This window comes from Ailuropoda melanoleuca, chromosome 3 (assembly GCF_002007445.2).
Source record: "Ailuropoda melanoleuca isolate Jingjing chromosome 3, ASM200744v2, whole genome shotgun sequence".
NCBI lineage: Eukaryota > Metazoa > Chordata > Mammalia > Carnivora > Ursidae > Ailuropoda > Ailuropoda melanoleuca.
Window position 1 is genome coordinate 143,716,879 of NC_048220.1, and position 21,312 is coordinate 143,738,190.

The 21,312-nt window shown below is 51.2% G+C and overlaps 1 protein-coding gene across 1 annotated transcript in view; it reads right to left on the reverse strand.

The window, feature by feature from the left end:
- Positions 1-19,973: 19,973 nt before the first annotated feature.
- Positions 19,974-21,312, reverse strand: part of ADAMTS16 (ADAM metallopeptidase with thrombospondin type 1 motif 16) — a 166,790-nt gene continuing 165,451 nt past the window's right edge. The window contains exon 24 of the mRNA XM_034655676.1: positions 19,974-21,252. Within this exon, the coding sequence (XP_034511567.1) occupies positions 21,137-21,252 (116 nt within the window). The 3' untranslated portion in view covers positions 19,974-21,136. The remainder of the gene's footprint in view (positions 21,253-21,312) is intronic.

Below are 21,312 nucleotides of genomic sequence, written 5' to 3' on the forward strand. Positions count from 1 at the left end.
CCATCCTTTGGGCTTTGCATGGACATTTCATAACATAGTCACGGCTGATTAAATCACTGGCCATTAGTGATTAAACTCAATCTCCAGTCCCTCTCTCCTCCCCGGAGGTCTGGGGATGGGGCTGGAAGTTCCAAACATCTAATCACACAGTTGGATTTCAATCCACAGCCCCATCCTGAGGCTACCTAAGGGCTTTCCAAAAGTCATCTCACTGACATATAAAAGGCACCTTTATTGCTCTCAACACTTCGGAAATTCTAAGGGTTTTTCAGGAGCTCTGTGCCAGGAATGGGATAAAGACCAGATATGCATTTCTTTTTTTTTTTTTTTTAAGATTTTTTTTTATTTATTCTAGAGAGATAGAGACAGCCAGCAAGAGAGGGAACACAAGCAGGGGGAGTGGGAGAGGAAGAAGCAGGCTCATAGCGGAGGAGCCTGATGTGGGGCTCGATCCCATAACGCCGGGATCACGCCCTGAGCCGAAGGCAGACGCTTAACCACTGTGCCACCCAGGCGCCCCCAGATATGCATTTCTTATTATAAATCACAATATCACAGCTCTACTTAAAAATTAGATTATCCAAGTATTTAACATTTAGTCTCAGACAAAAGGAAAGAAAGACTCGGAGGAAGTTTCGAAATGATGTCAGTTTCTTAGACCCACCAAGGGCTGACATTAGCAGCAATGACTAAGAGGAAAGCATTTGATTGAGACTAGGGTGCAGATCGAGGGAGAATGAAGAGAAGAACCCCTTTCTGAGCATGGATATCAGATGAATGGGATAAAGTTAAATAAGCAGAGAAAGCAGAGAGTATGAGAGTCACACGATGTCTACGTGAGACCTTGGAGGTGGGTCATCGAGGCTGGCGGGCGGCTGATAGGGAACAGCTAAGTGGGGCTCATGTGTTGGTGCCTCTTCTGCCTTCAGCATTTACTTCCTGTTTCTGCCACTCAGTGAACTGATTTTTGCTTGGAGAACCCCTTCCTTTTTCGTGGGTGGCATCCAGGCTTGGGGTAGGTCTTTATAGACAAACAGCATCCCCCTCACCGGTCATCAGGTCGTGCAAGGGTAAGCCACGTGCTTGAGTCAAAGTACACACTTGAAATGTGTCGCTGGAGGTCCCACACTGCTTTCCCAGAACAGCACTGGTGCAGATACTGGGAAATTGCTGCAGGGCGGGGAGCGGCCGCAGGACCTGCTGCAGACTTGCAAGTAGCCTCTGCTCTGAGACCAGGTGGACCCTGCTGGATGGGTCTTCCTGATCCTGGGAAGGAAAGGAATCTGAATTGCTTTGGGGAGAAAAAGAGATTGATTCTGTAGGAAAAGATAACTAGTCAGCAATTCCATTTGGAGACAAGGGAGAGAAATGGGCAGTACCAAGGGATGATTTGCAAATGTGGCCAAAAGCCTGTGGTCCCATTGCCCCCCAGGGAGCTCTGCACAGGGAGCCCTCCTCCGTTGCTCTGTTGGAGTGGGGGGGGCATAATCCCCAGGGGAACAGCAGCTCACCCTCCAGGGTGAAAAACCCCCTGGGCCCCAGTGTGAGATGAGTCTGAATGTGCCTCGTGGGTCACAGAGAAGAATGGCGACCAAGGCATTCATCGCTCCATTGCCTCTCTTCCCTGCCCCCACCGGCACCCTGCAACCAGCAGAACTGAGAGGATGTCAGACAAGCACACAAATACTATTTACATTACTCCTTGGTGGGATCAAAGAGACCTAGGACGTTTATAGCCCAGACAGAGATATTTAGTGCTGATTTATAAATATCATCTCAGCCCGGGGAGTCCATTTATCAGTCATCTTGACAATCGCCATAGCTTGTCGCTAGGATCTCAGAACGAAGTGCCTGAGAAAGTTTACAAGATCAGAGAACTGAATCATGGGCACAAATAGAAAAAACAAAACCAACAAACCCTTGAAGACAGCTGCAGGCCGCTCTGGCACGGTGACCCGGGCAGTATTTCCCCTGGAAACTCAAAACGCCACAGTCAAGCAAAGCTTGGGAAAAATTGATTATTCCTCGGAGATGCCGGGAAACCTCAAAGACTCTCCATCATGGGTGCAAGGGAGTCTGGTAGCACTTTTTTCTCCTCATCCTATCCCCCACTCATCTGTCACCTTCCCCCCAAACTCTAGAGTTCACCCCCCTCAAAGCACCCAGTGGCCCCAGGAGAGACTCCACGTTGAAATAAGGTATTCCTCATTCCCCGGCTCCTGTCTATCGTTTTTCTCTTTCAAATTCTTACTGAGGCCAGACCTGCCCTGTACACTGTTTCCCTTCTAATCGTCTCATAATCTGTTTTTTCCAGCTGCCCTTTCGAAGGGCTGAGGCTGCAAGCGAGCCCACCAGGTCCACCCGGGGGGCACATGTGCATCTCCATGGATAAGGGGCCATCCATGAGGAGAGTCAGCCCTCAGGGGTGGCCGATGGGAAGGTTCCTTGGATCCTGGAGCCTGTGCTCCAAATTATCTCCAAATTATGAGCTCCTCTCCTCTAGGAGGTTCTTGGTAGATCTTTGAATGGCTCAGGTGTCCATAAACTTTTGACAAGAAAGAATTGGAGTCCCTAAAATTTTACTGGAGGGACAGGCAGAGCATCTGAGAAGGAAGACGGGTTGCTTTCTGGAACCGTGGATAGAGACGCAGGACTGCAGGGAGCCCAGCCTGCTTTGCCCTTCCCCGTGGTGGAATCCTGGAGGAGCTGCCTAGACTCCTTGGCTCTCAGTCACCCACAGAGAGAGGAAGTGGGGTGGCTTCTATGCAGTCTACCTTTTAGGGTCCTGCCACAAAACCCTGGTTCTTCCCAAACACAACGTTCCATTTTAACTTTAAATACATCAAATCGCTCTTTACAAAATCAAATAATTTATACCAAGCCATAATTTGCATTTTCTAAATGTAAACTTGTGTGTGTGTATCTGTATGTGTATATATTTGTATACGTGTGTGTGTGTCAGAGGTGCATTTGTGTGTGTGTGTGTTGGGGATACATTTAATTGTGTCAATGTGTGTGTGTATTTGCATGTGTGTTGGGAGTGCATCTGTTTGTGTAAGTGTGTGTACATTTGCAGATGAGTGTGCAGGACGTGAGGAGAGCCCAGGACCGAAGACGGCCCAAGGAACGAAATCTTCTGTAAATATGACTTCTGTCAGCTGAGCTTCTGACAAGCCCTTGAGTGGCAGAGGGCTCAAAGGTGCCCCTGAAGACACCTGGAGGGCGGGCCCTCTGTTCTTCTAAGGATGGACTCGGCAGGCTGCCTCTGGGCAGGTGGGCAAGGACCCGTGAAGGCTGAGAGGGCCGGCAAGGTGGTGGCCGTAAGCAGCAGTCTCCCTGGGGTGAAGGCCAAGACACTGAGACCCCAGGCCCCGGCCCCTGTGCCCACCAGCGCCTGGTTTCTCCTGCTCCCTCCCTCCGGGGGTCAGCCCTGACATACGCTGGATGCTGGCGCTGCTGGCCATTCATTCTGAGATTTCTCTTCTTGAAAATCTATATATGCGATATGTGGATAAATTTTTATTGAGAAAGATTTAAGCTACACGGGAAGTACCAGCCCAAACCGTAGAAATTCCTCTTCACCATTCCCATTAGCCTCCAGAGATAACCCCTTGGCATTCTTCATTTATTATGTGTCACACACTTACACACACGATACACTCACACGTGCACACACTCATAGACACCATGCAAGATATTCACACACACACACAACACCGTGCATACATAATACACTCACACATGCACACACACACCAAAGACATTCACACCTGTTCACATCTGCACACACTCACATACACGCACAAATGCACACATAGGAACGTAAACGTACACACCCACATGTGCACACACACATACTCACTTTACCTTTTCAAATACAAATTACACGTATTTGTACTCTTGTGTTAGGGACTAAGATGCGCATACTGTTTTAAACATGTTGGAGGCATGTTTACAAACACCTGACATTGTGCCTGGCGCACAGTTAGAGGTCTGTTATTCATACACATTATTAGTAATTTAATATTGCTCTGGTAAGTTATGTGCCCTAAATATCAACTCAAAATGGAGACTGTTTCCAAACCAGAGAAGAGTACTTTCATGATGAATTCTGTTAGTTCTTTTTCTCCCAAAGGGGCCAGAAACACGTTTTCTTCAGACGTTTTAGAGATTTTTGCCATTTTATTCTCCCGTGTTCTGAATAGACCTTGACATACTATCTTATCCAAAGCTCACCTAACACATTTTATGTTTAAATGATTTGATTGATTTTGGTCATGATTCTGGTCCGAGTGTGGAGGATTTGGACAAACACCAGGGAGCTATGGATCAGTGGTGTGACCTCAAGGCTGCATAGCGAAGCCTGAGAATGCTGGCCAGAAAAAAGCATCCCGGGGAGGGAAGGGCATGAGATAAGGAGGTCTCGTCCTCTGACATTAAATGAGCACATTGAGATTACAGGGATTACAAATTAACAGGTATTACGATTATATTTTTGATCTGATGACTGAGTGTATTTGAGATGCTGTTACCACCAAGGGGTGTGTGTGTGTTTAAAATGAGCTCCTTCTCTTTCCTCTCAAAGGTTAGTTGGTAAGAGAGTTGGGGAGGATGGGTGGAGCGGACACAAAGTGTGAAGATGCCCGGATTTGGCTTTAACCGCCCCCCACCCCCCAGCGTGGCAACAGAAAACCAAACCAAACACATCCCACAATCACTGTGTATTAATAAGAAACTCCTGCCTCCAGAGGCAGGTGTGATAAAATCTGTGACAATTTGGGGCTTTAAGGATGTTGCCCTGGAAAGAACAATGCTTGGGTTTTTCCAGGGCAGGATGTGTGGGTTGAATGGCTTTTTGTTCTATTTTTTCTGAATTTCCGGAATATGTAGGTAATAGTTGTGAGCCCCGAAGGCCTGGGGTGGGCTTCCAAGCTGCCGCCTTCCCCCGGCCCACTGGGAGAATCACAGATGCAGATGCGGGGAGGGTTTGGGGAGGCCACTTTGTAGAACTCAGCTGGGCCCTCTGTCTGGGAGAGGGGGAGAGCGGGTCAAAATTCCACACTGCGGGCTGAGGGTCTAGGACATTGAACACATGTTGGGGCAGCTGGAAAAGGCGTGCAGTCTGCAACCAGGCCTGGACCTTCCCTGTAAGCTTCTTGTTCTGCGGGATACAAACCAGTTTGCAGATTTGTGTGGCTAACATTTGCAATAGGGGCCTTGAGGGGCTGAGGTGTGGATGGAGCGATTTCAGGGGCCCTCAAAAGAGACTGATTCACTTCCTAAGAGGTTTCAAGTTCTAGAATAATATGCAGCACAGAAATGATAGCTACAGTCTGCTTTGACCCGAGAAGCATGCACCGGATGCCACGGTCCAGCCACACGCTGGAGACGGGCCAGTCACCAGGATCATGTTGCAGTGGACGCAGCAGCAGCCGGTGATGCCGCTGGAAAGGGGACAAAGAGGGGACGTTCATCTGCAGAATCCTGGCTAGAGAAAGACAGATGTCATCAAAAGGCTGGGGCGTCCACCCGCCCGGCCGTGAACCGGCTCAACCAAATCACACACGAAATGCAAACGGTGAGAACCTCAGCGGTGTGTCAGGACCGGACACCGGAGGAGCGAGCAGGGTCTCACTAAAATACATAGTGAAACCTTGGCCGTGTTGTCTCAAGTACTGGTCTTCTCTACCGCACCAGGCGTTAATCTCTCAGGGTTACTTAGGAAACAGTAAAATGAACGGATTCATTTTCTCTGTAATGCTTTTCGCCCCCTCACTGGTCCTCCTTGAAAAGTGTAGATCATCACTGAATTCATCAAAAACAAAAAAAAGTATTAAACCCTTGGAAGAAAACATAGACCTAAATCTCTATGACCTTGGATGAGACATCCATTTCTGAAATATGACACCAAAAGCAAAAACAAAAGAAAAAAATAGATACATTGGATTATATCAAAAGTAACTTGTTCTCAAGAAAAACACTCTTGAGGAAGTGATAAGACAACCCACAGAGTAGGAGAACATATTTGCAAATCACAGACCTGATAAGGGACTTGTCCTTACATCCACAATACAAAAAGATAGACAAATAGAACAGTAAGGAAGAAAAGTCCAGAGTAGCCACAGTCACAGAGACAGAACGTAAATTGGGGACTGCCAGGGACCAAGCACCTGCAGACAGCACAGAGTTTCTTTTTGAGATGGTGAGAATGTTCTGGAGGTGGGAGGTGGTGCTGGTTGCATGGCTTTGTGAATAGATGAAAAACTACCAAATTGTATTCTTTAAAGGGGTGAATTTTATGGTATGTGAATTATGTCTTAATTTTTAAAAAAGCAGAGAAAAAGAAGGCACAGTGCATGCATAAGTTATTGGTAAAAAAAGCAAGGGGAGCTTTATTTAAAGACCAGAGCTTTGGATCACCAAACATTTCAACCCAACAACATTTAGACATTTTGGGGGGTATCGTGGGTGACGGTGGGGGTGTATGGCTCAGGTGGACCGTCCAGCACCCTCCAGGGGCTCAGTGGATGAGTAATTCAGTGAGGCAGGGTGCAGAAGCAGGTGGGCGAGCCCAGCTCTCCCAGCCTGAAGCTTAAGGCCCAGCCGTGAGCTCCGGTTCCAGCCCCAGGGCGCCGTCCTGGACCCACTAGCGCTCAGCCACAGCCTCTGACCAATGGGGTAGCAAACAGGGGAGCTTCACCCAGGAGGGACGCTCCCCCTTCCCCCTGCACCCTTCCTCACTACAAATGGCTTCCATTAGCAGGTCACGATTGCCTCGTCTTATGAGGGCAGGTACTGTGGGCAGGTGTCTGGGGGCCTACGCCATTCCTTTCACTCCCAGGGTCCTCGCTCGCAGAGTGACTCAGTGGTCCGTTCATTCCTAAAGTTGCTCTGGGATGTCAAATTCAGGTTTCAGTTCTGCAGAATGGCTAGCTTTCCTCAAAATCAACTCCCTGAGCAGTTTGAAGGGCCGAAAATGCTGATCAAGGACGGAGGTGTCTATGAGCACCGTGCCAGACTCCTCATGGGCATCGGGGTCTGAGGAACCCCCATGCAGGCCACAGGAAAGAATCCCAGGGAAGCGGTCCAGGCCACACAGTTCCATCTGCAATCAATTCTTCAGATACTTGAAGATAAATCCAACAGAACCCATTACGAGAAAAAGAGAGGCGAGGGCGCTCTGTTAGCCGTCTGGGGGCGTGAGGGACAGTTACGTGATGGTAGGTTGATGAGTAATGTGAAGAGGAAGCACGTGTATGGAGGCTTCCACAAACAGGGAGGCCCATCGGGGCCCAGAGGGGTGGGAGGTGGTGGGGGGTCTTGGAAAAGCGGGCTCGTGTTCGCGCTCAGCTTTCCCGGAGTCCCCCGTCACTAATTACAATCTCCTTGCGATGCCACATCCCAATAAATTTTCCATAAAGGGATTGCTCGATGAATGGCTTTCCTCAGCTATTTGCCTTTGAGATCCTCACTTCCCTGGCCAAGGATCTGGCTCTCTGGAGACCCACGCATTTTTCTTTTGGCCTCAAATCTTTAGGAGGGAGGGATGCCCCGTGATGAAGCTGCCCAGCTTAATCAACTGAACCACAAATTGTATTAATACAAATCACAAAGGCAGAATGAAAACTGTTTCATGAATTTGGACTATTTAGAGACTCAGTGGGACAATTTGGGATCAATCATAAAATGCTGTCTTTAAAACAAAAGGAGGCTCTGCCCTAGAAATGGTTTAGTATCTTTGAGAAGAAAAGAAATCCACAGGTTAGTGGGTTTGCCTTTGAGTTCTAAACTCGACTCTGGGAAGTGACTGACAGAAGTCAGTCTGGACCAGTTTCCTCCAGGTCCTTGGTTTGCCAGATCAAGGAGGGGCCATGGGTGCACACCACCGCCCCCCCCCGCCCCAAGGCTGTGTGAGACCTGGTCCTGCTGCTGAGATCCATGCCAGGGCAGCCTCAAACATGGTGGCCAGAGGCCATGGCAAGTGGAGCTGGGTGGGCTCCTGGCAAAACTGGGACTTCCTTGACTTCTTAAAAGAGTGATGATTATTAGGCTCTTACTAGAAGCTTCCATGAGGATAGAGAACTAACATTGACTCTCACAAAGTCTATTGTGTAGGTGACCTTCCAGGCTGGGCTTGGCCACCATGAACAATGCTGTACACATTTTTATGTAACCAAGTTTTCAGTTCTCTTGGATATATACCTAGAGGTGGAGTTCCCAGATTCTATGAAAATTCTGTGTTTAATCTGTTGAACAATCTCCAAACTGTTTTCACACTGGCTGCAACACTTGACATTCCCTCCAGCAAGGGTACCAATTTCTCCACACCCTCACCAACACATTTGTGTGTGTGTGCGTGTGTGTGTGTGTTCATAGTCAACCAGAGAGTGTGAAGTACTATCTCGTGCAGTTGTACTGTTTATTTCCCTAATGACTACTGATGATTAATATCTTTTTATGTGCTTATTGGCCATTTGTATACTTTCTTTGGATTCTCTTCAAATCCTTTGCCAATTTTTAACTTGGGTGATTTGTTTTTTTATTGTTAACTAGTTAAGAGTTCTTGATATAATCTGAATATTAGGCCAGTATCAATATATGACTTGAAAATATTTTCTTCCATTCTTTAGGTTGTCTTTCTACTTTCTTGACAGTGGCCTTTGAGATGAATGTTTTGTCATTTTGATGACATCCAATCTGTCTATTTTTTCCTTTGGTTGCTTGTGCTTTTTGTGCCATATCCAAGAAACTATCACCAAAGCCAAGATCATGCAGATTAACATCTTCTAACAGTTTTGTAGTTTTAGCTCTTTTATTTAGGTGATTGATCCACTTTGAGTCAATTTTTATATATGGCGTGAGGTAGGGGTCCACCTTCATTCTTTCACACGTGGATATCCACTTAACCCAGAACCATTTGTTGAGAAGACCGTTCTTTCCCCATTGAATTGCCTTGGTTGAAATTTTACTATAAATAAAAATTAAGGGGCGCCTGGGTTGCACAGTGGTTAAGCGTCTGCCTTAGGCTCAGGGCGTGATCCCGGTGTTATGGGATTGAGCCCCACATCAGGCTCCTCCGCTATGGGCCTGCTTCTTCCTCTCCCACTCCCCGTGCTTGTGTTCCCTCTCTTGCTGGCTGTCTCTATCTCTGTTGAATAAATAAATAAAAATCTAAAAAAAAAAAAAGTTGAAATCTATTTTCCGCCTTTTTTTTTTTTTATTTCAGAATCCCATTGGTGTTGTTTCGGGGGGGTTTTCACTGAACAGTATCTCTTAAAATTTTCATTGATTTTAATTGTCATGTTCAAAATGATCTGAAAATAGATACAACTGCTGAGTGTTTAAACATTCTTGTGTGTTCATTGTAAACGAACACATGTTCCAGGACCCTGTGCCTTCCTGCAGGCTGCACCACTCCTGAAATGCTCTGGTATCCTCTTTAGGACTCAATTCCCATCTCCCCCATTAGGATGAAGTCCTCCCAGTCCTACTCTGTACACCCAGCAGCTTCTGGATGTGATGTTTTATGTGCTTCCATTACTGGAGGGTAATTACTTATTTATATTCCTGTTCTTCTCTCACCTTTGTCTCAGAACAGATGCCAACTAAGCCACTCGGGCTGGAAATGGGCACCTGAGCTTAGGCCAATTTATGTCATCAATGATCCCTTAGCATGATGTGGTGGGGGTTCTCCCTGGGAGTGCATGGTGTGTCCTTGTTTGTCACAGCTGATGGAGGGCATCGCTGGCATTCTGTGCGATAAGGGTGCTCACCATTCCACAATGGGCAGAACCACCATTTATGGGTCAAAATTATCCTCCCAGAACGTAGGGGTGCCTACTTGGGGAGACCCTACCTCCTCAAGGAAAACTCATCATCAGCTTAGAAAAAAATCCTGGAAATTTCATTTAATACTTATTGAGAAACCATCAGTCACTTAATCAACGCAGGAGAATTAGGACTCCTGGAGAAAAGGGGTCACACTTCCATCAGGCCAGCGAGGCCCTCGGTCCTCTGTGACGAGGAGTCGCTCCTCGGGCAGCATTTTCCCAGGTGTTCAGGTAGTTGGCAGTTCATTCTGTCCTCAGAAGTTTCTCTACTTCCAGAAATTTACTCCTTAGCTCTCTTGCTGGTGATCCATTCCCTCAGTCCTTTGCCACATCATTGACGAGGGACCTCTGGTTTTGCTCTCCCTGTCCATCTCAAGTCACATGACTCAGCTTCCTGAGCTGTCAGCCCCAGTTCAGCTACTGATGGTGTCTCAGCTTGTCCTGGAGCTGCTTCCAGTCCTGCCTCCAGCCACACAGGACTGGCGAGAGAGGTGCCTTTCCGACCTGGCATCTCCTCCTGCTTCCAGCTGTGCATAGAGCCCAAGTACATGATTCACATAGTTCCACGCATTTCTGACATTTAGCTGCTTTTGCTTCTCTTGTGGCATCAGCCTGGAAAGCCTTTGTCCTTATCCTCCAGAACCTGGCATGTTCCACCCAATGTGCCAAGTGGCTCCTCTTCCCGCCCTCACCCAAACCCAAGCCCACACCAGTTTTATTCATATACATGCCCATGTGAGATGCTCACTGCTTCACATCTGAGAAACTGACTTCTGCAATAACTGGAAAGTGGCTTGGGACGGGGTAGATCATAGACTTACACTAGTTCTTCAAAATACAGTCCATGTGCTGCACACAGTGGGAGCCCACACGGTTACTGATGAACTGGATTGAAGGAACGGATCTACACACTTACTGAACATCTGGTATTTTTAGACTTTGTGATTCTGGGGGCAACCGTGTCTCATATCATGGTGCTACTAGATATTTGAAAGCTTGACTGCCTCAAATGTCTTAGGATGGGTAGAACTGGCTGAAAGAGGAAAGCAGAGTGAATGAGGAATGAGGCCATTCCTGGGGTGAAAAGTCTCTTGGGCTTTGTGAGCCTAGAAGCCACAAGATTTGTGGTCCTGGCACTGAGGACAGATTGCCAATCCCTGGGGGGGGGTGGCGACGTGTGTGCACATACCCCTGAGCTCTGTGATCTGGGAGCATCCATAGAGAACATCTTCTGGCATCTAAACCAAAGTATGGCCTCCGGGATGGCAGTTCCTGGCACACAATAGCTAAGGGCAAATACCAGAGAAGCAGGTTTCCTTAGAGTTCCACGTGAAGAAGGGGGCTTATCCGGTGTCTCCTGGCCATGCCTGCTGTTCCCTGAGCCCTGGTCAGTCAGACATTATGGCTGAGAAGGAGAAATGGAAGTTCCCTCCAAACGTTAGTTGTGTTTTCCTTTGTCAGAAGACAGCAACTGCGAGGTGACTTAAGGAGATCTGAGATGTCTAGAGAAAGATGACTTTTCAGAGTGTAAGTCATCAGCGCTGAGCTGTGACCACTCTCTCAGAGCCGGGCCCCACGCTATATAGGGCTTCACAGCTACAAAGCTTTCCAGGTTTGTCATGTGTCTACTTTACAGGAGGACCTGGCTTTCTGCGCTCACGTCCTCCCACTCCCTTCTCCTTCCGTGGATGCGTGCGCACAGACCTGTAACTTGGGCGATTCCACTTCCTTTCACAGGATCTTTATTACGTGCTTAGTATGTGTTAGCCGCTTTTATATTCGCGATTTCACTCATAAAGAAACACAATTCAAACAGACCCATTTCCTATCTGCACAATGATCCCCTCCCCCACCAAACCAACTTGCCAGAAAGTCCGGATCTATTTGGAAAACATCTTTGTTCTTCCATTCTGTACTTTTTTTGCCCATTTAGGAGAGCTGTGGAAGGCAAGAAGACACTTTCTGCCCTTTTGTTTTGGCCAAAAACGCCTCTACTGATGTGAGGGATCTGTTCTGGTGAAAACCACTCCCTCTGTTAAATGCGCTGCTTCTGAGGTCAGCCTGAGACGAGTTCAGGATACTCAGGCTGAAGGTTAACGTGTTCTGGTGAGAACGGGACGGAGGGAGTGTGTTTGGGGACCCCTTGAATGCACCCCAGAGTGGCTAGAGTGGGAAGAAGGGATGGTAAAGGTGTGGAGCTGGGGGCGGAGCAGGGTGGGGCAGGGCAGAGGCCCTCCGCTCCCATCTGGGCAAGAGGGGTGCTGGTTCTACCAGGACACCCAGGGGAGCTGGTCCCAGGGGCTGCTGTGCAGTGAATGCTGTGCCCCCCGCCCCTCAAATTCTCATGGTAAAGTTCTAATCCTTAATGCAGTAGCATTGGGGGTGGGGACTTTGGGAGGTGATTAGGGGAAAATGAGATCCTGAGGGTGGGGCCCCGAGGTGTGATTGATACCCTGAACCCAGAGCCCTCTCTCCAATCTGGGAGGGCCCAGTGAGGAGGAGGCTGTCTGCCGGCCAGCAGGAGCGCGCTCAGCAGACACGGAATCTGTCTGCATTTTGGTCGTGGACTTCCCAATCTGTGGTATTCTGGCATGGCAGCCTGAACGGACTCAGGCAGAGGCCAGCTGAAAAGAAGCTCCTGGAATATGAAAGATTCTAAGGATGAGGACAAGCAGGGAGCCTACGGATGGGACCAGACTGTCCACAGAAGGGCCTATGAGGGAAGGCAGAGCAGAAAGGACCCTGCTACTAAGCAAATGAGGTGGTCTAGAACCCACCAGAAGGAGCCACATGGAACCAGGATGGGGGTTGTGGTTTTTCTACATCTTTGACTCAGTTGGATCTAAAACAGGCAAAAAATATTAAGGTGAGCTCAGGTTCCAAAATCACCATGGTGAAAACTTGGAAAACAAGTCAAAAAATTATTTAGGGGACATTCTAGAGGGCTCATCTCTCTAACTCAGAGCCTAAGAAGGACCTCATTCTCTTCGAAGACCTTGAAACCCATCAGGTCATTGATACGTGCATTTTGCAGCCCCTAGAATAGAGCTCATACACTGATGTTCTTTCAACCCATGACCAACAAAACACAAATGGTGACATTTTCATCTACAGTCTTCTCACCTTTGTTCCCAATATGTGCATCTCAATCCTATGGTCTTTCCAAAAACACATCTTCCCTGAGCTGAGAGACCCGTGCACATAGGTAAAAGGTTGACAAGTAAAACCATGTCTGAGACTGGGACTCATCAGAAAACCCAGGGTGTACTGTCCCCATGCCATGGGCCAGTGTGGCTGCTGACTTCAAGTGGAGTCGGAAGAGAGTGGTGAATGTGAGCAGTAACACCGCCGCCTCAGGAATTCTCTCCCGCCATGAGCCACACCACAGAGGCCATGATGCTCACATGCTCCTTCCTATTTGGTTATCATCTTCCTTTTGTCCAAATTGAACAAAGATACTAATTGTCATAGGCAATCTCGACACATTGCTCCATGAGTTAAGATAATAACAAAACCAAGGGGCTCCTGGGGGGGCTCAGTCGGTTGAATGTCCGACTTTTGATTTCAGCTCAGGTCATGATTTCAGGGTCATGAGATCGAGCCCTGCGTCGGGCTCTGCTCTCAGCATGGAGTCTGCTTGTCCCTCTCTCTCGGCCCACCCACTTGCACGGTCGCGCTCACTCTCTCTCTCTGTTAAATGAATAAATGAATGAATGAATGAATGAATAAATAAATAAATAAATAAAACCTTTTAAAAAATAGCAACACTAAAATAACTGTGTGTACTTGCTTTCAGGTTGTTCGTGTAGGTTAGTCTGTCTGCATGGACCTTCCAGTAATGAATGGTTATGCCCAGAACCTCAACACCTACTTGGCAACAAAGTTTCTTTAGAGAATCAGAATCATTCCTATCATCGCTCCTTCCTTCATTTAAATTTGCCAAGAGATGATTCAGGGCAGAGGCAAATATGTAGCACTCATTCTAAACAATGGAAGAAAGAACAAGACAATTATCTAGTATCTATTTTTGAGATTAGCAAAACAGAATGGAAAAAACATGGTTGGTTTCTTGCAAATCTTACAGTGTCTTCCCTTCTCACCTGGACAGGCACAAGCGAATGTGTGTGTGTGTCTGTGTGTGTATGTGACACAGAGAGAGAGAGAGAGAGAGAGAGAGAGAGATCTGATGTCTCTGTCTTCCCTCCCTTCCTTCCTTCCTCCCTTCCTTCCTCCCTCCCTCCTTCCTTCTATTCTTCCTAATTTCATTGACGTGGCGGCTTGCCAGGCCCAGAGAAAGCCTGGTTAAGGCTGGGGACAGGTTGCATCATTCTCTCAGCCGCTGGCAGCCCAGCCCCCACTGCTCAGGGGTGGCCCAGCAACGGGAACATCATGCCCGCCCCACTCTCCTCCCAGCCGCTGCATCTGTGCTGCTCGAAGAGCCCAAGACAGCAGGGCAGGCAGTGAGGGCCGTGGTAGTGAGGAGGACCTGGCCTCAGCTCCTGCCGGGGCCACCGCTCAGGGTCCTGCCCCAAACGCAGGAGGAAGAGCCCACCAGGGCCCTGCGCTTCTCTTCCTCTCCTGATGAGGACATCGTCAGTCCTGTGGGATGAGGGTTTCACCTATGACCTCATTTAACCTTAATTCCCTCCTCAGGGGCCCCATCTCCACATGGGGATTAGGGCTTTAACCTACGAATCTGGGGGGACACAATTCAGTCCCTTGTGTGCAGTGTGCTGGCAGGGAAGACCTTCTGGTGTCCAAAGTCTGGGAGTAGCCTTGAAGGGCACAGAAGAATGACAAAATACAGCACATTCCAGAGCTATTGAGCTCACTCAAAAATGAGAAAGAGTTAAAGCTGAACAAATATTTGGTCCATTTCCCCTCAGGCATGAGCCCAAGTGGAATGAGGGGATATTTAGGTGTGCCCCAGCCACGAAGACAAGCAGACCCACCTGACTCCATCCACGTTTGCAGGAGGCGTCCTCCAGGGCAGGCAGCTTTGTGACTGCCAAACCTGGTGGGAAGGCCTGGTGTCCCACTTGAAGGGGACATGGGGGCCGAGGGCACCACGTGGTGCACAGTCCTGTGCTGGAAAAGCCAGAGGACAAGGCGCTTCAGGGAAATCACGGAGTCAACGCGGCCTGCACGTTGATCTGGATGGTTTTGCGCCTGACCTTCCGGGGGGACTGGCACACCCTGCTCAGGCCCCGGACACGTGATGACCACCAGATGTGCCGGCAAGGCAGGCAGGAACATGCTCCAAGGCCCCTCTTGCTCCAGGCTGCACCCCCCCTGCGGTGGGGGGCTCAGTTCCTGCCCGGGCTCCGCACCCACTCGCCTCTTAGCCACAGGACACCCAGGTGTTGTTGAGTCTCTGTCCAGACTTCAGATTAAGGCTCTCATGATTTGCAAACTCACCAGAAACCCTCGGGGGTTTTCAGATCCCAGCTGGGGAGTCAGCTGCCTGGGCCAGCCATCAAAACCCCTGAGGTCAGAAGAAGAAATCTCCGTCACTGTGAGTCACAGGCTGGATGCTGACACAGGAGGGGGCCCCGGGAGCCTCTGCCCAGGCCAGTGACCGTGGGAGGGAGCCAGGTGGCTGTAGGGTGGGTCTGGCAGGCGTATGGGCCTGGGAGTAGCTCCTGTCGAAGACCCCTGACAGGAGGACCCTCAGCCCTGCCTTTGGTCTCCCCCCTTGCAGGTGGGCTTGTGGCCCTGGACACCTGGGGGAATTACAGATGAGTTCTGCTCTGGTCACTGCTTAGAGGCTGTGTCTGAGTGTCACTGTAAGGATTTCAATAGGCATTGCCAAAATGATCCATACAAACTCCCCAGGGCCCTCTTTTCTGTCCTCTAATGCAAGGCAGGAGACCCTCCTTCCTTTCCAGCCCCATGACACGGGCTAAGATCCTGTTCTTGGGACCGGTTCATGGCCTCCAGTAAAGGATTAGCTTAATCATAAGTGAAGTGCAAAGGCCAACACCTTAGAATTTCTGGGAAACCTGAAAAATCTATGTCCTTTTTTTATGGATAATGAGCCAACAGTGAGGGAGGTGAAATGACTTGTCCTGGGCCACGCTGGGGGAGCCTTGAAGGGAAGGGGTTCCATGCAGGTCGGGACGCAGGACCTAGCACCGTGCCTGGCACACGGCAGGTGTGAGATGGCGTGGCTCTCACGAATTACTCACTTCCTTCCCGCCGAGGGCAGGGACCACCCCACAGCTGTGCTGGGCCATGCCGGGCGTCCCTGCCCGAGTCACAGGGACTTCACCACGAGCCTCGCTGTGTCTGGACAGTGGGGCGTGAGCGCAAGGGGCACCATGTCCATTCTGGGAAGAGGCAGTAAGAGGCTGCTGCCGTTTCTGGTGGCTTCTGACTGGTTTCCCTCTGCCCTAAGGACAGCATGTCCTCGGGTGGAGCTGTTGTCCCTCCAGGACAGACCCACAATGTGTTGCCAATGCGCAACAGGATCCAGGAGCAAACTGGTGTCGTAAGGCCCTGAGGTCTCGGGGTTGTCATTCCCGTGGCCACGCTGATGGATACAGTGGGTGTGCGGGGCTGACGTTGAATTAACGGAGGCATGGATGGTGTGGCATAGCATCCGGGTTCTTTCGGCCCCTCTAACTCCTGTGGGGTGCTGACTGAGGCTGCCGTAGAGGGGTCCGGGCCCTGGATGAGGGGTACCGGTGCCTGACCGGGTCAGCATCTAGCCTGGGGCGAGTGCAGGGATGTGGACGCATCAAGGGCCGGGGTCCTGCTGCTGTCCCTTCTGGCAGTGCCGCGCTCTTGATCAGGACGACAGGGAAAGCCACTTTCTCACCTGGAGGAGAACGGAAGTAGTTTCAGTGAAATCGTGTGCTGCGTGTGCAGGCGAGACTCACGGGTCTTGCCCCACTGCCCGGCACGCCCATTATTTGTGCCCTCTCTTACCTTCCGTGCTCTTGTTTTCTTCTAGAAGTTGGCAAATAGGACTTGCTGAAGTGTCAGCGAAAGCCTTTGATAACTTTGAGTTGAAAAAAGTCATATCAAAATTAACTGGTGTAAAAAACTCACTTCAAATGCCCGTCTATCCCTTACACACTGGGTTTGTGTGTGGGAACCCAAGTGTGGAAACAAAACAGGGCTCTGCAGGTACAGATCCGTGACCCTGCCCCTCCCACATCACCTGTTCTCATGTCTCGGTGGCCCTGCAAAGCTGGGTTCGGGTTCTGGGGCCAAGCGTCACCTCTCCGGGCATCTCCACTTCATCCGGGGACTCTGCTCATCTGACAGAAGCTGCAAAAGGGCAGGTGCAGCCCAGCATCCCTGCAGTGGCCTGCAGGCTTCATTCTCTGTGGCGTTGAGCCAGGTGTCCCCCCCGGGGGCAGGTGCACGATCACAGCGTTTGAGGGAAAGAGCTTGCAGTGCTGTCCCAAGGCAGAAAGCCATCCCGGTGGGCCGGGCCCTGGCCTTGCGTGACCAGCCCGCCTGCCTGCAACCCGTCTAAGGCCGTCAGTGCCGGCCCGACCTCTGCCCGCGGTGAGGCTGTGTTCCAGAACGGCTGCCCCAGCAGGCACCTGCCCGTGCCCAGAGGAGCCGGTGTTCAAGCATCTGAATGTATGGCCCTGTTGAAGGTGAGTTGCCCTACCCTGCACACCAGGGCAGGACCCTCCACGGGGGCGGGCGGGAGAACTGGCCGCGTCATAGTCAGTTCTGGGCCAGCAGGGAATGAGAGTTCATCGGGATGCTCTTTAAGTGCTAGCAATATAAAATACGAGTGACAGACAGACTGTTTTTCACATTTCAACTGTAATTTTGACGCTTGTAATTTTGAACGCACAATCTGCGTCCCCTGGATTATCACCAGTACCCAGATTCCCATCAGCCCAATCCTTTCCCACTTTCTGCTCTCACCCCTGGGGCCAGAGGAGTGCGGATCACATGGGGATTCCTCAGCCACGGGGTCAACGAGACCCCTGGGGTCCAGAACCCAGAGCGAGGCCCCATGAGCTGTGGTTCCAGGGTCAGCTCTTCCTCACTCAGCCCACAGGGCAGCCCCCAGAAAGGGGGGCAGTGAGTGGGGGGCGGCTGGGGAGCCACTCATCCTCAAATTCAGACATTTCCTACAAGGGGTTGGTGGGAGGGTGAATCTCCTTGTGCCTGGATTCTGACTTCATCCACACAGGACCTAAAGCTTCGCACCTAGAACTTTCTTCCAATTCCAAGCACTGAGATTATATTGGGAACACACATTTTCAGGAGAAACTAAGATTGTTGAGAAAAACCCCACATCCCATCACTCCTAAGGAAAGAGACTCTCCATGGGCTAGATTTTCCCAGCGCACTGCAGGGGTGGGCAGAGCAGGGTTCCAGATGTGCAGAAGATTCCAGTCACTGCCTGTGTCTCCTGCCTCTGCGGAGCTCCCAGGACTCCCCGGCCACAGGCAGCAGAAGCAGGTGGCTGACCTGGGCCACAGGGGCCTGAAGACAGCGGTGCTGAGGAGAGCAGCCCCACGGCTGGCACGGATGGAGGGGGGCTCCCAGGGGCCAGGCTGCTCGTGACAGGGAAGCCAGTGCTCGTCCCCACAGTGGAGGGCCACGTGGGGTTTCACGGGCACAGTGCCCGTCTCTGTGCTTGGCCTGCAGCAATGCCAAATAAACATCAAGGGACATGCAGCCTGTGCCACTCTGATGGTCACGTGTCACAGCAGAGAGCAGATGAAGGTTCTGGTCAGGGACTGAGACAGACACAACAGGGCAGTGCACTCACCCCTTAAAGGGCATGTGTCAGGCCAGGCTGGGGGGCAGACCCGGCGCAGGCCATGCCCGGGGGGAAAAAGGCTGACCATGTGCCGGGATGCAAGGCTGCCCTTCTTCTGTCCTACCTCTTCCCTCGTTGACGGGAGCCAAGCTCCCCCTGTTCTGCCTGCCTGTCCTTCTGATACAGCGCTTTGCCGTTTCCGATGGAACATGAAGTCCTCGAAGGCAGAACCATGTCTGCCCGATTTTTGCCCCCTTCCCACAGCCAGACAGCAGATGTCCAATGAAGGGTTACCGGAAACAGTCCTGGAGGGTTACCGGAAATCTGTAGAAGGCCAGAGGTCTGGGGAGGGGCCCCAGTGTCTTGGTGGATCAACAAGCCCCTCGTGTTAGAACGAGCTGCCCGAGTCCTGCAGAGTCACAGCCCAGCCTCCTCTGGCCGGGACGCCAGCAAGTGCTGCGTCTATTTTCAGTCTCACCTTCCTGTCTGTGAGTGGGGATTAGGCTTCTGTCCCCGCAGGTGGGCCATGTGCCAGCGGAGGTTTGCTGGGCCTCCTCAGCAGCTGGGGCTGTCTGCAGGCCGGGGAGGTGCGGAGGGTGACTGGGACGTTCCATGGTGCCCCATAAGGGCTGGTTTAATCCAGGCCAAGGGGGGTGGTGTGATGGTGCATGCCACACAGCGACGTGCCTCAGCTACGGTGCTTACCCGTTTGGTCAAACACTAGACCGATGTTGCTGTGAAGGTATACTTCACGTGTGATTAACACTTAACGGTCAAATCAGCAGCCTTCGAGTAAGGCAGATGATCCCCCAGAACGTGGGTGGGCCTCACCCAATCCGTTGAAGACCTTAGGAGCAAAGACTGAGGTTTCCCTGAGAAGGCATTTGGCCTCAAGATTGCAACACAGAAACCCTGCCTGCTTTCTAGCCTTCTGCCGTGCAAAGTTTGGATCTACCCACCCCCCATAATCATGTGAGCCAAGTCCCTAAAATAAATGTCTCTTCTCTCTCTATAGAACACCCACTGTTTCTGTTTCTGTACAGAACCCTCTCTAATAAAGCAGGAATCACAGGGTCAGGGGTCACCCTTGAATTAATTCTGCCCAGGGAGGCTGTGCCCACTCAGGTTCCAGTGGAAGCTGCAAAAACCTTGGTCCCCAGGCTGGGTGACCCCAGTGTCCTGCCCACCCCTACTCTGGCCACCTCCATCCCCGCTCACCTGCTCTCTTCCCTGTAGCCTCCTCATTTAGGGGCACGTTTTGTCCTCAGACCAGGTCCAGCACTTTCTCCTGGATTCCAGGGCCCCAACTCTGTCCCTGGACCAGTTCCCTGACTCCGTGCCAGGCCCCCGATCACAGGTGCAAAACTCATGAGGAATCAGTAGATCACAAGCAAGCGGTACAATATAAAATTTATTATAAAACTTCAGCAAATATAAATATCCAGGTGCTCCCCCGGAACGGAGCCATGTGGTAGGAAGGACAATGCCGAGCAGCACCGACCCAGAGCAGGGTGTCGGAGGCTTGCATGTGGCTCCATCCGGAAATGCTAGCCTTCTTTCGGAACGGGTCTTAAAGGAACAACCAGAATTCATGGAAAAAAATTCAAAAACAGCACAACACAGGCAAAGGAAACATGGGGTTCTGAGGGTCACCACGTCCGCGGACGTCCGCCGGGCCAGGACAGCCAGCACCCCACCGGTACAGCAGGGGTGTGGCATAGCTGGTCGCTCTCTGACTCTGGTGTAATCCGTGATTCTGTCATTTCAGAGAGAAGCATTAAGGAACGGGCTGGAATAGAGATGCGCACTTGTCAATAACGAAGGGTAATACGCAGGATAGGAGAAAGTTCTCTCCTCCCTCGCATGAGTCTGAAAGGGACCAGAGTCTGAAGCACCGTAGCAGGATTTCGTGTTTCCCGTTTCCAGAGGCGAAGTCTCCAGTTGGGACCCGGGGTCCGGAGTCCGGCCTCCCCACCGGTTCGGCAGGTGCCCCTTCCAGGGGCCACGGGCTCTTGTCCCAGCAGAGAGAAGCCGGGCTGCTGGGGCGGGAAGAGGGGGCCCTGGGGACGCCAGCCGGGAGCTGTCCCAGCCAGCTGCTTCTCCGGGGGGAGGCTGCTTAGTCGGGACCCGGGGCAGGGCCTCCAGGGGGGCGGAGGCCGGCATACTTAGCGGCCGATCTGTCGTACTTATTCCTAATTTCACGGCCTTTCCTTCTTTCTCCACATATGTAGCGTTTAGCAAGTTCAGCTCCTTCTGTCTTTCTGACTTGATTCAGCTCAAGTGCAAGGAGCATGACTCCAGGCCGCCTCCGTGCCTCACCCGAACACGTGTGCGCGTGCGCGCCCAGGCAAGCAGTCAGACCCATGATCTGCACGCGCGCGCGCACACACACACACACACACACACTCTCTCTCTCTCTCTCTCTCTCTGTCCTATCGGAGAGCCGGACACAGCTCTTCCTCCCCTGCTCGCGTCCTCCTCGGCCGCATTCGATGCCCGCCGTGCAGCTGGAGTGGGCTGAAGGCGTGGCACCTCTCTGTCCACCCTGGGCACGGCCGCCCGGGCCTCACAGGTTGGAGGTGGAGCACGTCTTGCAGCACCGCTCTCCGTAGAACTGGTGACTGCACATCCCGTGCTGGGGCACCAGAGAGCACCAGGGGAAGTGGTCTCTGCAGGCACCATCTGAAACGCAGCAAAGGCCGAGTCAGCCCGGGGGCGGGGGGGGGGTTGCCCACGGCTCCG